This window comes from Halichondria panicea, chromosome 15 (genome assembly GCF_963675165.1).
Source record: "Halichondria panicea chromosome 15, odHalPani1.1, whole genome shotgun sequence".
NCBI classification, from domain to species: Eukaryota; Metazoa; Porifera; class Demospongiae; order Suberitida; family Halichondriidae; genus Halichondria; species Halichondria panicea.
The window spans coordinates 2,350,113-2,365,491 of NC_087391.1; the positions used below are offsets into that span (position 1 = coordinate 2,350,113).

At 40.9% G+C, this 15,379-nt stretch overlaps 6 protein-coding genes and 1 pseudogene across 10 annotated transcripts in view; 3 read left to right on the forward strand and 4 right to left on the reverse strand.

Annotated features, from left to right (window-relative positions):
• Positions 1-68: 68 nt before the first annotated feature.
• LOC135348983 (protein FAM161A-like) lies at positions 69-2,868 on the reverse strand. The gene is given in 5 exon segments (XM_064547417.1): positions 69-325; positions 487-540; positions 542-1,600; positions 1,869-2,439; positions 2,665-2,868. Coding segments are annotated over 5 exon segments (1,944 nt in total). The 5' UTR covers positions 2,729-2,868; the 3' UTR covers positions 69-129.
• LOC135348982 (protein cornichon homolog 4-like) lies at positions 2,863-3,859 on the reverse strand. The gene is made up of 5 exons (XM_064547416.1): positions 3,668-3,859; positions 3,431-3,499; positions 3,243-3,355; positions 3,000-3,140; positions 2,863-2,942 (listed from the first exon to the last, which is right to left on the reverse strand). The coding sequence occupies exons 1-5, from the start codon at positions 3,737-3,739 to the stop codon at positions 2,918-2,920; spliced, it is 420 nt and encodes a 139-aa protein (XP_064403486.1). The 5' UTR covers positions 3,740-3,859; the 3' UTR covers positions 2,863-2,917.
• A 47-nt stretch (positions 3,860-3,906) lies between these two features.
• Positions 3,907-7,959, forward strand: LOC135348971 (probable serine/threonine-protein kinase drkD; annotated as a pseudogene).
• A 527-nt stretch (positions 7,960-8,486) lies between these two features.
• Positions 8,487-9,994, reverse strand: LOC135348979 (dephospho-CoA kinase-like). Of its 2 annotated transcripts, none has more exons than XM_064547412.1 (4): positions 9,788-9,994; positions 9,423-9,617; positions 9,117-9,204; positions 8,487-8,897 (listed from the first exon to the last, which is right to left on the reverse strand). In XM_064547412.1, the coding sequence occupies exons 1-4, from the start codon at positions 9,897-9,899 to the stop codon at positions 8,618-8,620; spliced, it is 675 nt and encodes a 224-aa protein (XP_064403482.1). In that variant the 5' UTR covers positions 9,900-9,994; the 3' UTR covers positions 8,487-8,617. The 2 variants fall into 2 exon arrangements, with proteins under 2 accessions (XP_064403482.1, XP_064403481.1); XM_064547411.1 differs by having other exon boundaries at positions 9,423-9,629; positions 9,788-9,953.
• A 4-nt stretch (positions 9,995-9,998) lies between these two features.
• Positions 9,999-12,843, forward strand: LOC135348981 (protein cornichon homolog 1-like). The gene is made up of 5 exons (XM_064547415.1): positions 9,999-10,136; positions 10,266-10,334; positions 10,588-10,700; positions 12,106-12,252; positions 12,642-12,843. Exons 1-5 carry the CDS (start codon positions 10,059-10,061, stop codon positions 12,673-12,675), a joined length of 441 nt encoding a protein of 146 aa, XP_064403485.1. The 5' UTR covers positions 9,999-10,058; the 3' UTR covers positions 12,676-12,843.
• LOC135348980 (glia maturation factor beta-like) lies at positions 12,810-14,102 on the reverse strand. The gene is made up of 6 exons (XM_064547414.1): positions 13,965-14,102; positions 13,786-13,882; positions 13,602-13,666; positions 13,216-13,348; positions 13,075-13,148; positions 12,810-12,985 (listed from the first exon to the last, which is right to left on the reverse strand). The coding sequence occupies exons 1-6, from the start codon at positions 13,965-13,967 to the stop codon at positions 12,914-12,916; spliced, it is 444 nt and encodes a 147-aa protein (XP_064403484.1). The 5' UTR covers positions 13,968-14,102; the 3' UTR covers positions 12,810-12,913.
• LOC135348965 (probable methyltransferase TARBP1) overlaps positions 14,086-15,379 on the forward strand; it is a 69,386-nt gene continuing 68,092 nt past the window's right edge. For 2 of the 4 annotated variants that reach the window (XM_064547374.1, XM_064547373.1), the window contains exon 1: positions 14,087-15,276. In XM_064547374.1, the coding sequence (XP_064403444.1) occupies positions 14,218-15,276 (1,059 nt within the window). In that variant the 5' untranslated portion in view covers positions 14,087-14,217. Of the gene's footprint in view, positions 15,277-15,379 lie in introns of all 4 variants that reach the window. The other 2 variants (XR_010398832.1, XM_064547375.1) reach the window with 2 other exon arrangements.

A 15,379-nucleotide genomic window follows, 5' to 3' on the forward strand; every position in this document is an offset into this window, starting at 1 on the left:
AGAAACCGGTCAATGCGGTCAATCAGAGGTGGAGCTGTTCGCTTATCCCGGGAAATTTAAATGAGAAATAGCCACAATGTTATTCATACACACGTCAAATTCCTTACAAGTAGTAAAACAAAAAGATTCCTATTGGTGCTCTAAAGCTAAAATGTCTTGTTCTGATAGTCCTGCTTTCTTGAGGGTAACTCTGCACTTTGCCTCGGCTGACGTTCTCGCTGACAAGAGTGATGCCTGCTCCTGCAGTAGCGGTCTAGACTGTACTCGCTCTTGCATTTCGTTCAGTTGGAGCTGGTACTTCTCTTGTTTTTCTCTATCTTGTTTCCTGCATAACACAAATTAAATGGTACAACAATTACAATGATCATGTATGCTTCAATTAAATCACAAATCACAGCTCATAACCTCTGAAACACAAACTGGGACAACTTTTAACAATATTGAGCTAATTAACAGTGTGGTAAAAAGTGAGCCATGTCAGCTTACTGAAAATCTCTTAGTTTCTGCTCCTTTTTCTCTTCAAGCCAACCAGTAGGATCAGACTTCTCAGCAATATATTTTTTTTATCTCCCTAGCCTGTCTTTTCCTCTTAGCATTTTGTTCCTGCTCTTGCAGCTCATTTTGTAAAACATTTGTCAGTTTCTCTTGAGTAAGACTCCGTCTTAATAAAGCTGTCTGTGTCATCTGTGCAGGATAAATGGATTGGGCTGGTTTTGGCTGATTGTGCCTGGAGGACTGGCGAGATACTTTAGCTTGAGGAGCTGCGTACTGCCATCTATTTACAAGCAGCTTTTGGCTCTCTCGTTGCATATCATTAACAATTTGCTGTTTGCGTTTAGTATGAAAAAAGAAAGGCTCAGTAATGGTGGTCTGTTTCGTGTTTCTTTTGGCAGCCAGTTTCTTTTGAAATTCATAGTAAGCTTGATCGTAGTCGGGTACAGTACTATTGATGCTAGGATGGAATAGATGATCTCTCTCTTCTCTTTGGGCTGATTCTTTCCTACTTACATGTTGTGGCTGGCAACGTAGTTTCATAGACTTAGGGAGTTTAGAGCTGGCCAGCAACTCTTCCGATCGCATTTGTGTTCGTATTTTTCGATACTCTTCTTGCTCACGAATATATTCCTTACTCACAGGACTAAACAAATTCTTTGGGACTGGTTTTGCTTTGAATATATTCTCTTTTCGCTCTTTGTCCTCAATCTGTTTCAGGAGAGCTGCTTGTCTTCTTTTGATTTGCAGCAGCTCTTGCTCACGTTGTGCAAAACTAAAAGGTCTCTCAGTTGCCTTTAAATAGTCTTTGCTCAACCGTTTCACTTCCTCTTTCCGTTGCTCATTCTTTGCATTAACTAGCTCATAAAGTGGGAGAAAAGTGGAAGCTGGGACAGGTGAAGCACGGAATTTCTTCATCAGTTCTGCTTCTGCCTCAGCTGTTTTTTTCAAATGTTCTTGCTCTGCCATCTTTAGGCTTCTTGACTTCTGTTTTGGTGTTTGTGATTCCCTAACTGTCATTGAAAATGGTTCGGGTACAGTAATCTTTGGAGTCCACTCCTTCTTTCCACCTTTGGGGCTTTCTATTACCTCCATACTGTCTAGAGACCTGTAGTTAGGAGTTGATATTATTCAAGACATTGCCTACTATTTATTCTCATTTTCACATCGCATATTATTCCCACTCAGTGTAAACCACGACCATATATAATGGAACCCACATCCCATTGACCTCACATAAGTAGAACGACTCTATATTAACGGCTATTAAGTAACACTATAAACGAATCATCCACCATGCAATTCATGTAAGATAATTAAATTTTTATGCCTACTATCATTTATATGCTTGCATATCTACCAGCCCCTATTTATACCTGTAGTCATCTACAGAGAAGTTGTCCCACATAGAGTGTACAGCCTGAGCACCAGGCGATGCAAACGGGTCAGTTATCAATGAATCCATACTAGAAACTACTGTCGACTCAGAGTATTCACTTTCAGAATGTATCATATCAGTAGGTTCAATGTCCTCAACTACTTCATTCCAAGTGCTCCCATCATCTTCTTCTTGCGAAATGACAGACCTTGAGATGAGAGATGGTGACTGGGTAGAGGGAGTGACCCATATGTCATTTGGTAGCTGAGGTGGTAAACTTTGAGTGAGTCGGTCCTCTTCTATGAAGGTATCATTCTGAGGTACATACAGTGCTGATTGTTGCTCATGTTTGAGAGCTCGTATTTCCTCCAACAACAGTGCATTGCTTTCAAGAAGAGTGGAAAACAAAGCAGCATACTCTTTCCTTCCGCCAGCGTTGTCATTGTAACGTTCGTTTCCCTCTATCGAGCTTGGACTAATTTCTTGTTCTACATTCCTTGAAATAGCATGGACATGCGATGTACTGGCCTGATCTTCTGGTTTTGAGTGAGATTGATACCGAAGAGTACCTACAAGAAGTAGTACACATTAGTCTCACAAGCCATACCCCTTCAGTGCGAGATTACCATGCTTTTTAGAAATGAGGCCCCTTCTACTTCACTACTTGGACATTTCGGTCGTTACTAGGACGGTACCGTGTACGTGTCACAAACATAATTTAAAAAGCAGTGCCTATGTACACAATGCTATAATATGTATTAAAACTGTACCACGTATATTTATTAAGAGCTTGCCTTTTTTTCTGGGAGTAGATAAGCAGGAATTGGTAAACACACTTCTGGCATGAAAAGTAGACATTATCAAAATTAGTTGACAGTGAGTACTAATTAGAAACTAAACTAGTTGGCAGTGGCAACATGCAAACCACACCTTCTGTGAACTCAAATAAACACCGCAGGTGTTAGTTGATAACCCTCTTCCAAAAGTTAAAATTTGTTTCAAACATCAATAATTTATTATTTATAATTTAAAAGTTGTAGAACGGATTTAAAAAATTAGAGCCATAAAAAACCTGCAGGAAAAAACAACACACTCATAATAATTATTGTCACTCTAAATTTAAACTTACCCATAAAGTGATATAACAAATACGACCACATGATATCCTATTTTGAAAAGTGCCTCCTTCTGGAACCTTGCCAGCATACCTCTATTCCTGATTTCTGTTGGATCGTACACTCCCATGCTACCAGGTCGAAGGGTCACATACCTTTAGGGGCCAAGAAATGTATGCTTGATTGTATAAATGCACATACCTAGAATATTACTGTCCATGTACCATGTGATGAGACAAGCAATGATAGCTGCTCACCTGTGTGCCAAGTATCCAGCGAAGGGAGCCACTAGGAGGAAGAGAAACCAGTGCCACAACAACAAATACAGCACTGGAATCACAGACGTGGCTACCATTTCTGGCAGAACCCACTATTAAAAGAGTACAATGCAGATTTACTAAACTCACTTGTGTATAATTGTGAATCAACACCGATATGAGTTTACCTGGTTCAACTTTTTACATCCTTGCTTTGTATTTAGGAAATCGCACTCCAGGTCTGACAATAAGATGATCTTTGTATTCGTCAATTAAGGCATACATAAAACACATTAATTTCATCATGCAGACAACTGTTAGATCATACAAATAGATACTAGAGACATACATATAATTATATCTACATACCCTCCTATCCGGTATCCTACAACCATAGATATGCTACAACACTTGTTTCAGGATACGATATAGACACTGAGGATCATCAAAATCAGTCCATCAATCATACACACCATGAACAGAAGAATGTCAGACATTGTAAACTAGAATGAGACTATCAGTGCAGTGCAGTGCAGGAGAGGAGAGTTGGCCGGGCACACACGTACACACTGAGTTCAATACTAGGGTTGCTGAGTCAGCAAAATGGTACTATAAAATGTAAAGTGGGCGGTGGGTGTGGCTAAAACTACTACGGAAGTAAACCAAGTAGTAATCGATAATTATTGCATTCTTCAGCTGATAAGGTCTACAATACTACCTTGATGCTGATCGTGATCACTTGTTAACCGTTCTCAACGTCTGTTCCCTCACCTACAAGATGGCTAGAATCATTGCTCCCGAGTTGGAACAGTTCATAGTCGCTACAGTTGAGTTGACTGGACGTGTACTAGGAGCAGGTGCTTATGGCAGTGTGGAAGAGGTGGAGATACCTGGAGCAACGGTAGCTGCCAAGAAATTGCACCAACAGCTTGTCAACCTGGGCTCTCCACAGCAGGTACGTAAGTACAGGTACACTACTATTTTTTTAGCCAGCATAATAATAAAAATCAGCCAGTAATTATTAACTGGCTGATTTTTGTCCCCACAGGTTGAGAAATGGGTCACTGATTTTGTGAAGGAGTGTAAGCTGATGAGCCAGCTCCGTCACCCTCACATAGTACAGTTCCTGGGGGTGTGCTATCTCCCTGGAGCCCAACTCCCCGTCCTACTGATGGAGAAGCTACAAACCAGCCTCGACAACTTTTTGGAAACCAGCCCCAACATTCCTATCGACCTTAAAGTGCACCTTTTGATGGGGATTGGCCGAGGGGTGGTCTATCTGCACAGCCGCACTCCACCCATTGTCCATCGTGATCTGTCTGCCAAGAACATTCTGGTCGATAACGGTCTCAATGCCAAGATAGCAGACTTGGGTGTTTCTAGGATTGTGAACATTTAGCCTGGCCAGCTAGCTGCGTCGATGACTCAAATGCCAGGCACTGGTGTGTACATGCCACCAGAGGCAGCTCAAGAGGAAGGGGTCACACGATACAACACTGCCATAGATATCTTCTCCTTTGGTGTGCTATCTCTCTTTACACTGACACAAATCTTCCCCAAAGATCTCAAACCTGCAACATATCGAGACCCTGCTACTCGAAGGTTGGTTGCTCGCTCAGAAGTTGAACGTCGTGAAAATTACATCGTGCCAATGAAAGCAGCTCTTGGTGAGACCCACCCCCTAATACAGTTGACCCTCGCTTGCCTAGAGTATGACCAAGAAGATCGACCGTCTGCTGTGGTGGTGTTAAGAGGATTGGAGGAGGTTGGAACAACACTCCCTCAGAACTGCACTCAAACCAAGCTGGAACTGATTCAACAAGTTGCTGTGAAGGAAAAAGAGATACAACATGTTGCAAGAGTTGCCAACGAGAAACAAGCTCAAATTGACGCATACAAAGTACTGCACTTGGAGGAAATTGAACAAAGAGATTTTGGAATTAATCAACTTCAGAGAAACATGTTTGAAATATCAGGTCAATTAAATGCGAAAGACACTCATATTACCCAATTACAAGCATCTAACAATCGTCTTCAAGCTGAGAAACGAGAGCAAGTTTGTGGACTAGAAGAACTGGCCACTCTCCAACAAGAACAGTTGGAAGTTCAACGCAGAGAAATTGATTGTCTCTCCAGTTCAGTAAGGTCTCTACAGATACAGCATCGGGAGGACACACCTCAGGGCTCAGGACAGAGAAAGGTGAATGCATACATGTAGTTGTGCCTCAAAATGTATTGTCTTGTACAAATAATTTTCATGGTCGAGTGTGCTTTTGGTTGACGTTGTCTAGAAATAATAGTTTTGTATACCCACAAGAAGCAGAGCGTCAAAAACAGGGGAAAGGGGGGATACCCCCCCCCCCCCCCTAAAATTTGCACTGAGTGTCCATAGCCGAGTTTTTTTGACCACGCTTTGATCATTTTAATGTAATTATGGTAATGATTATGGTAATGATCGCCAGGTTAATTAATAAAATATAATCTCATCACATGATGGCACCTCGTGCCTTTCCTGACTTGTGCTTGACAGCTGTTTTAAAGCGAAAGCGTAAACTTATATAATATTTACTTCTTTGGAAAGCTGCCAAATTCCAAGTGCGAGGGCCTGTGAGAAACTACTCCTTCCTTCTACTTAAAAATCCTGTATGACACCTTGAGAAGGGTAGCAATGTCAGTGGGTGGGGTAACGGGTCGGTATAGCAACAACTATCAATACGAGTGTTGCAAACTACGCTGTGCTAATGCCTCTCCTCATGTTTTGCTTTCGCTTAAGAGTGGTATATAGAAGAGGTAATTAGTTTGCTTTGTATAATTTATTGTTGACACTGAACCACACAGTCATAATAGAAGAGGAGCTTAATGGAAACAAAAAACAAAGGTCCATCTGAGATTTAAGGAGAAGCCTGATAGAAGCAGGGTTACACAGAGGAGGTACGACAGGCACGGTGCAGCTCAGGCAATTAGTCTGTGATTGAACAAAAATTTTCCGCCCATGCATCGCCCACGTCGTATGTTTTTGCTAAGAGTAATCAGAGGCTAATTGATTGAGCTGCACCGCGCCTGTCAGACCTCCTCTGGGGTTACAATGCCTTGCCAAACCACAATTAGATAATTATCAGTTTTCTGCAGATAATAACACTTCATTACAGGTAGAAACATATTTATATGCACTCCTGGTAGAAAGCATAGCCATTAGGGGGTGCATGGAAAAGAAAGAAACGGAAAACGGAAATATCTCAGCTGTCTAAAGTTACCATTCTGTGTTTTTGACATGAATAAATGAACACGAGCTTGACAGCTGTCAAGAGAATGTGGCTAGAAGTGTATAGAAGCTGTTAGTTTTCGTTGTATTGCAGCTGGAATACACACACACACAGTTGTATCCCTCGTGCAGCTACGACTCGAGGCATAATTAATGTTTACCAACAAATTTGTGATTATAATGTATCAAGAGTAAATACGAGTTATCTACTCTTGAATGTATACATTATACAAGGATTTGCAGAATCTTTGCAATATCAACAAGAAGCTTTGAGGGTTGAGCGTTCCTTATATGGGGTACCAGTGGTCCAAAGGGTTCAATATTATATAAGGAACACTCAACGCTTTTTGTTTTTATTGCAAAGTTGTTTTTGTTGCAATTAGACTGTGCAAACCCTGTATGTAGTGTTCAAAATTTATTCTACTTTTACAGACAACCGCAAGAAAAACCCCACAACCAATCAATATTGTTGACTCGAGCGCTAGAAACGCACACAAGTCGACCACACCACGACAAACTGTTCCTACTGCCATTACCTTCAACTGGATAAGATGCAAGCCCACGCCAGAGGGGATAAGAGTGATCAATCAACCTGTGGCTATCAATGAGAAGGTATACGTGAGAGGTGTGAGTAACAGGACTGAGACTGTGCTAGTGTACACACCAGATAAGGATAGCTGGGATGAACTGCCACCTCCTCCAGTGATGGACTTCACCATAGCAACACTGAGAGGTCGACTGCTAGTGGTCGGAGGTCTGGACAAGTCTACTAAAGAGAAAATGGATACCATCCTAACATTCGATGAGAGCTCTCAGCAATGGGTCCAGTCACTTCCCCGCATGCCAAAAGCATTAATTGTACCAGCAGTTGTTGAATATCAGAACCATCTGATCATTATCGGTGGACGTAACTCAAAGAACATTAGGATAGCTGATGTGTGCATTCTGAACTCAAGTATCAAATGGATCACAGCCGAACCACTTCCCCGCACTTATGATGACTACAGCACTTGCCTAATTGGATACACACTGTATCTTGTAGGTCAAATCACTAAAGAAGTGTTTCGAGCTTGTGTACCCTCCCTCATATCACGAGCTAGTTCTGATCTGTGGGAAGCTGTCGCAAGTGTGCCATTTCGTCGGTCGTCTTCCATCGCCATCGGCAACACCCTCCTGTCTGTGGGGGGTATTGATGATGCCCTATTTGGAGGTAACGATATCTCAAGCATCCATATGTACGATCCCACTAAAGACCAGTGGACACAATGTGGTGGCCTTCCCGAGGATATGGAGCGTTGTCATTGCATTGAAATGTCTGGTAAACTGTATGTACTTGGTGCTTACGACACTATCAGATCTGTTTACACATCAATCCCATCTGTTACACACTAGTGTATATACATTATCGGTATTCCTTGTTCATCAATAATTATCATACAATTATGTGTTAGCTAATTATGCCCTGAGGCGTAGCCGTAAGAGGGATACGGTAAAGCTGTGTGTGTGTGTGCATGTTCCAGCTGTAACTGTAATAATTTATTGCTCAACAGTTGCAGCTTCTATAGCCATGTTCTTGGATTTGATTCGCGGATTTCGAACTAAAGCTTTTATTGGGCTAGAGTTATGAGTTAGCCCTGCACTAAAGCGCTAGCTATTTGTTAGCCTCCCTATTAATCGGGAATGTGTAGTCACACTAAAAGATGTGGCACTCAAATCTTAAAAACAAATTTTTGTGGAACAGTTAGGCTCAGAACATCCAATAATTCATGATTCATGCGTAGCTAATTATAACAGCTATTGTTTGTGCATTGGATCAGGCCAGGCCAGTATAATTATGCAGAGGCGGCCTTGTTGTTCTTGTTGTAGGACGTTTTGTATAATTCGGAACCTCTGTTAACAACTACCTCCGAATAAAGGCCAGTTGCAATATAACGGCCAGGCACCCAGGTCCCAAATGAACAGTTTGTGTACAAAACAACCTCTCAACAAAGGCCACCTCTGTATAAAGGCCAAAACATTAATCCCCAAAGTTGTCTGTTATAGAGGGGTTCCACTGTATTTTACAAAACACGAGGAGTCTCATGCTAATAGTCTCATGCTAATGTATACGCTATTACAAAACCAATGAAATGACCCAGTAAACTAAGGTGACACACAATAAAACTGCAAATAGTTTTCTTGCATATCTCTGACGAACAGTTGTTCTCAGGAGGTCATAATACAGATTGCAAGCCTGTTGTCTTAGGAGACCTTTGTCACAAGAGTTATCCAACACAATGTCTGCCTTCCTGACCTTCTCAGACAGAGGCATCTGTGCATTCACTCTCTGAAGAGCCTCATCCTGGTTAAGTGAGTCTCGTGCCATCAGCCTCTCCAACTGCTGCTCCTCAGTGCTGTGTGATGTGGGGGGCATGCAGAGGGTTATATAAATGTGGTATCAGCATCATTGATTGAGTGCCAGTGCAACATGTTATGTAACTATGGTTTATTACGGGTCTATACACACAATGCATGACCAATTTTTATAAGAATCACTGTCTTATATTATATCACTGTGGCTATGAATCACAGTCTTATGTTTGGGCAATTATGTGAGGAGAATTGATACTCACCAACTAACTACCACAATCTTGTTAAGTTTCTTTGTGTAAGCTCCAGATTCATAGAGCAAGGGAGACACAAGTATCACAAAGGATTCACCTGAATGAACACCATAATAATAATTATTATGTCCGTTTCATAAAAACAGGAACAGAACAAGAGTTGGGTCAAGCTTAAGGGAATTGATCCTAGAAAAAAAAAAACCAGAACCTATTAAACAATGCTTTTGGAGTCTTTTTTTCATGTACCTTATAAAATTGTTGACCCTATATAAAATCCAAACTTGAGCATAAGACTATACATGGTTGTCTACTAACCTTTCAGGAAATTCTTCAATACTTGCCATAGAATGGCTCTCTGTATGTAGGGATGAGTGAAACTGTTTAGCTTTCTTCTTTTCTCCTCATCTCCAAACACTATCTTGCCTAGTCTTGCCCTGTCTAGTTGCTCACTGCCTGGAAGAAGAATCTCACGACCAAAGTACTCCACTATCAGCTGCCATGATGGCTTTCCTGATTGCACCACTATATTTATATGGTGTATCACATAAACATGTACGTGTTTAACTACTAGGTACAAGGGTGGTGTACGTGTAGTGACAATGATACCCTCTCGGGGTCATTCACCAGAATGTTCATGGCTATTAAATCATTGAGGTTGATTTGACCCTATATGATTTCACCTTCTCTTGCTATAAGATCAGCATCAATAATGGGAGAGCCAAGCTCCTCTAAAACAGCAGACACACTTGATTTTCCACTGGCTATTCCTCCAGTAAGCCCAATGAGGTACATGGTTCTTCCCTAAAGTGGGCGTATCATAATTTATCTTTAGTCTCCACCCTAATTAATATTGGCAGCGCTTTTTCGAGGTTATACCGCGGGCCTGTCAGAGCATTTGCTTTTCTGTTTGTTTTTTGTGTTACTCTGCATATTGAGCTAACTGGAAGAAAGATGCTGGGAACAGATTTCTTTATATTTCTGCTAGTAATGATACTAGCTATTGTCCTGCTGTTCATGATGGTCTGGCATGTAAGTGGAACAAGTTAGGTGGTGACCAATTGGAATCAGTTATCTAATTAATTTTCCTTTCCCTGATTACTGTATATAGTTGTGAATGGTTATCTTCCAGTACCACTGTATACTTTATTTTCTATACAGCTGATCATGTTGGATGAGCTCAAGAATGATTATCGGAACCCAGTTGACTTCTGTACTAACCTCAACCGCGTGAGTCGGCCGTTTAGGATAATCTGTGTGCACTATAGGGGAATTGCTGACTTTATATACCAACAAGCGTGTGATTTATTTTTCTCAGCAAGGGGTCCATTAATTCTCTTTAAGCTTCGGCTAATGCACAACTTGACCTTTCAGTTGCAGTGTGCAAGTTTAAACACGTGTAGATTTTTCGTAACTCTGATGTGCATATAATAAGTAGATCCACTTTATCCGAGACATTACAATCGGTCTTTTTACCCCATAGCTGGTGCTTCCTGAGTATGGTATCCACATCCTCATCACAGTGCTCCTCCTGGGGTGTGGCTTTTGGTTCACTTTCATATTCAACATCCCACTCCTCGCCTATCACATATGGAGGTCAGTTAGATGGGCACATACACAGATCGTTATTCACAATCGTTGTGACAGAAAGGATATATACCCGACTGTATACATGTTTTAGCCGCATAGATATACATGTGGCAATGCAACTACATTTAAGTTTTTATAGGGTTCTAGCCACGTTTATTGGATTTTGATTAGTGGATTTGCAGAATCAAGCTTCGTTCTACATGGCTATATTGATTGCTGTTTCGGTTCTTCACACTCTTGCGTAGCAAAATCTGTTTGTACGAAGTTGATATTCGACAGCCTCGCACTAGCTATGGCAGCTACAAGAATGAGAAAAGAGCTGCATTCAGTGCTCTGCCTTTTTATTATTCATTGGCACTCCTGTGTAATGAATAATGGTGTTTAACTGTGCTTAACTTCTAGTCGTATCAGACTTTCCACTGGGCCCATGGGATCCTCCCTGAATATTCGATCGACTCTTGAATTCCATCACATGTACTGTTTGAGCTCGTCCACCCCTTTTCTCAATGTCATGCACATGTGTAATTAACCCCGCGTGTATGAGATCCTGGCAAATCCATTTCTAGCCTCCTTCACCGGCCTTCATAGAAAAGAAGGCCTGCTTGCGCATGCGCCAAATTATTGGATATTTTTTACCGTAAATTTTCCTATAATACAGAATTGATCAGAGAAAATATCCTAAAAGTCATACACAGAGCTATATAGCTAGCTAGCTAGAGACAGAGCTGTGTAGGTTTGTTGTACAGCTATTTTCTTCTGAGAATCAGTAGCAGTAGTATAGTAGACTTTCACCAAAGTTAATGTTAAATGGGCGTGGCCTGTCCATATAGGCTCTTGTCAGCTTTCACTCCGTTCAGACGATTGTCATCCATACTGTTGCAGGCTGTCAGTCTTCTGTTAACATAGCAGACTAGGGGTAGCTATCAGAGAATGCTATCCGATGGCTAGACCCCTTCAATCGAACTTTCTATCTACTTCCTTCAATCCACTTCCGTTCGTTGTGATGTCATAGTTTTACTGAGCATAATACGGTGTTATCCAAAGCCCCCAGATACCGGGGGGATATTAGCGCATGCGCAAGCAGTCGATACCAGGCCCACTTCCCTAAGTGAAGTGGGAAGTGCAGCCTGGGATCGAGGCTAATCCATTTCTTGCTACCTTGTACACAACTCTTTCTCTATTACCAAACATTGCGAAATAAAACATGCCCCAAGGCATTTAGCACTGCGATGCTTTGAGCACTCGTTAATTTAGCTGTTACGTAATAAAATACTTGCCAGGGTGTCTAAAACTCAATAATTATGTGGTGCAGCAAAATATTTATAATTACATGTAACAATAAAATAATTATTCGGAATTATTACATGTGTTTTTACATGTTACTACCTCAGTGCCCAATATTACTTTGCAGATACCTTCGTCGGCCGAGTGGGATGTCCGGTGTGGGGCTGTACGATCCCACCGAGGTCATGAACAGGGCACAGCTGTCACTATACACACGAGAGGGCTTTGTCAAGATCGGCTTCTATGTAGTATCATTCCTGGTCTATTTATACAAGTAAGTGAAAATTACGGCTGAGAAGAGTGTATGGATATTTCTAGCCTCAATAGTTATAGCTAGACCACATCTTTTTGAGGGTTGCGGCTAGGATACTATAATATTATCAGGGTGTCATACAGGGGAAAGGGGGATACCCCCCCCCTAAAATTTGCATTCAGGTACTAGTTGGAGTCCATAGCTGGCAACTTCACATACTAACAGGGTATTGAAAAACAGTTGACCTTTTTTTAGCAACATTTTCTAGTTACTTTTCTTATTTCCCTCCTCTACTTCAAAATCCATGTGACACCCTGATTATGTGCTTTGGCAATGTAAAGTGTTAGGCTATAATTATGCATCGATCAAGAGTATACGTACATGCCTTTTGTATTTCTTCCTTCGTACAGTATGATGGTTGCTCTGGTAACAGCTCTCACTTAATGGATCACGGAAGTATATCATGAACTTTAATTTTTTCAAAGAGGATTTAGGGTGAATAGTAATTATGGCTGTTAAAAATTGAGTGACGTTAACTGTTTGTACTAATCTACCCACATTATTACTTACAAAAATGCTTGTGTCACTATTATTATTATATTAAACTGAAAACGTCACACTCACACACTATGTGCAAACTACCAATCCAAACAAAAATTGTATAATTATACACAAGTCTCAATCACCTAAAAAATTTTAGCTTCGTAATGAGAGCTTCTTCAGTAAGGTCTTCAACACTACGAAACTCAAACACCTGTTGGAGATTATAGACAAACATAATGTGAAAAATGGTGCTAACCAAGCGATTATTATGATACAAACAACTATACTGATTGAGCCGACCTTAGTGAAATTCATTTCGTTGACAAGAGATAGTTTTGACCCGGCATACATCATCTGCAGCTCTGGTTTTACACCTGAAATTTGGAGATATAGACTGTAATAATTGTACTATATATGTTTTCACACACAAGCTGTTGGTACCTTCTGGGCTGACAAAGAAGAAGCAGAGAGGGTAGGACACTCGTCCATCATCATGCTTATAACAGTAGCTGTAAGCCACGTAGCGAGGTAGATGAGTAGGCAACTCCTGTACTAAGTCGTCCACACTGCAATCCTGTACAATAATATAATTTTTAGGCAAGGAAACTGCCAACCTCACCACTATAAGGCAAGACATGGTAACCAAACATTTATTATATTATACAACAGTAGCTAAACATCGAGAAGAAAGAGTACATGGAGGTCTTTCTTTATATGGTACTGTGGCATCTGTAAATCAGCACTATATACCAGAATGGCTAATAAGGTCATAGAAACACCTTTACACAAACAAAGGAACTAACTTCTCTACAGTCCCTTTAACTTACCGTCAAGTCTTCTTCATCAAAGGATGTATCTTCAATTATCGTCATAGCTTTACCATCGATCTTCACTGAGGAATAAGCCTTGATGAATAAGGCATAGATAGCCACTGTCTACGTCTATGGTTAAGGTTAGGCCTAGTAAAAGGCCACAACAAGCAATTGTAATAGGTGGTATAGTTATACTTACTGACAATTGCAGCATTGTTTTTCTCTTTCCTGAGCCGAAATGCCTTCAACTTTGCTTTAAGGGCATCGTCAACGGTACATACTTTCAGATTTGTAGCCTGTCAAAAGAGAAATAAGAGTCTAGTGTAAAACAGGCTCTAAGCCTACACTCATTCATGTATGCGTACACACTTGACTCACCATCTCTAGTATAGCTCTTATAATATAGACAGATAATAATTTATGTACAGTAGCCGGACAGTAGCAAATAAAATGTACACCTAACAAGCTACGCCCATAATAAAGTGCAAAAAGTTAGGGGAATTTGCCGATCCCTACCCGGCTACCCGACACTGACCACGTGGACTCGACTACTTTTGGCCCTTATCCCTATCAGAGTACAAGGTCTCTGTGTTTGGTACATATATCATCTAGATCTCCACTGTCCAAGATCATGGAGTGTTGGAAATCGTCTGTAGAGATAGGACTTCTTGAAGATGCTGGTATCTCCCCTCAAGATGTTTACAAGAAGATTGTCTCCAAATGCATTAAACTTCTTCAGGACTCTACAACAGTTGAGCAGATTCCTCATAACCATTTGTTAGGATACTTGAGAATGCTTGCTCAGTACACTGCATCAAGCAAGTTAAATATTACGAGTATTTACCAATCCGTCGTTGATGGAATTATTGGACCGTACCTTCAAATTATACAGAGGTCTACTGAAACACAAATCCAGATTCTATCTCCTTGTACGACTGCTATCCAAAATCTATTGTCACTCCTTTCCTCAGATGGTGTTGCGCAAGTGTGTGTGGTGCAGTATTTGTCTTCTCTTTTTAAAAGTGTCGGTAACAGCTTGTCTGCTCCTAGTGAAGAAACCAATTTCAACGCTCAATTTGTTTTAACTTTTGTGTCTGAAATATTTCAAAAAATATCTGTTGAATGTTTGGAGAAGGGTGGTTCTGATTTTTCCTGCGTTTTCGAGCAGGCCTTGGGTGTATTAAAACTCAGCGATGCCAAGATGTGTTTTGTTCTTGCAAGCTCCATCCTTCCACGTTTTATCACCTCTTTGCATACTCATAGAGCAGAGAAGATATGGTCCTTAGTCGAGGCGGTGTATTTGGGAAGAGTCAACGTCGAGCAAATCCAATTAGAATTTATCTTAACAATTCTTTGCTGTTTTCGAGATGTATTTGTCCAACATGACAAGTCTTCCCCCTTTTCCAACCCCTTTGTGCATTCTGTTCTTAGTCTTTCCCCATTGGTCGATATTCGAGTCAAAAGTACATTTTGGCGAGTGATCCAAGAAGGGCTGGTTAGTGCCAATCCTTTTTCTCGGAAGCGTTGCATGTATCTAGTTAACTGTGTGTTGCTGTCAGCCCTAGACTGCAAGACCAGTGATATTTGCTCGGAGGGGCAGGTTTTCTGGTGGGCAGCAGAAAATACTAAGCAGTTGAAAAGTGTGTGGGATGATCTCATTCTTGTCTTGGAGACTATTGAAGAGAAACAAGTAAATACTAGCCACATTCATGGATGTTTTTTTTTGTTGTGCAAACGTTTTAGTGTAGGTATATACTTTCAGTTACTCATATCTAATAATTATACCTCTTTTC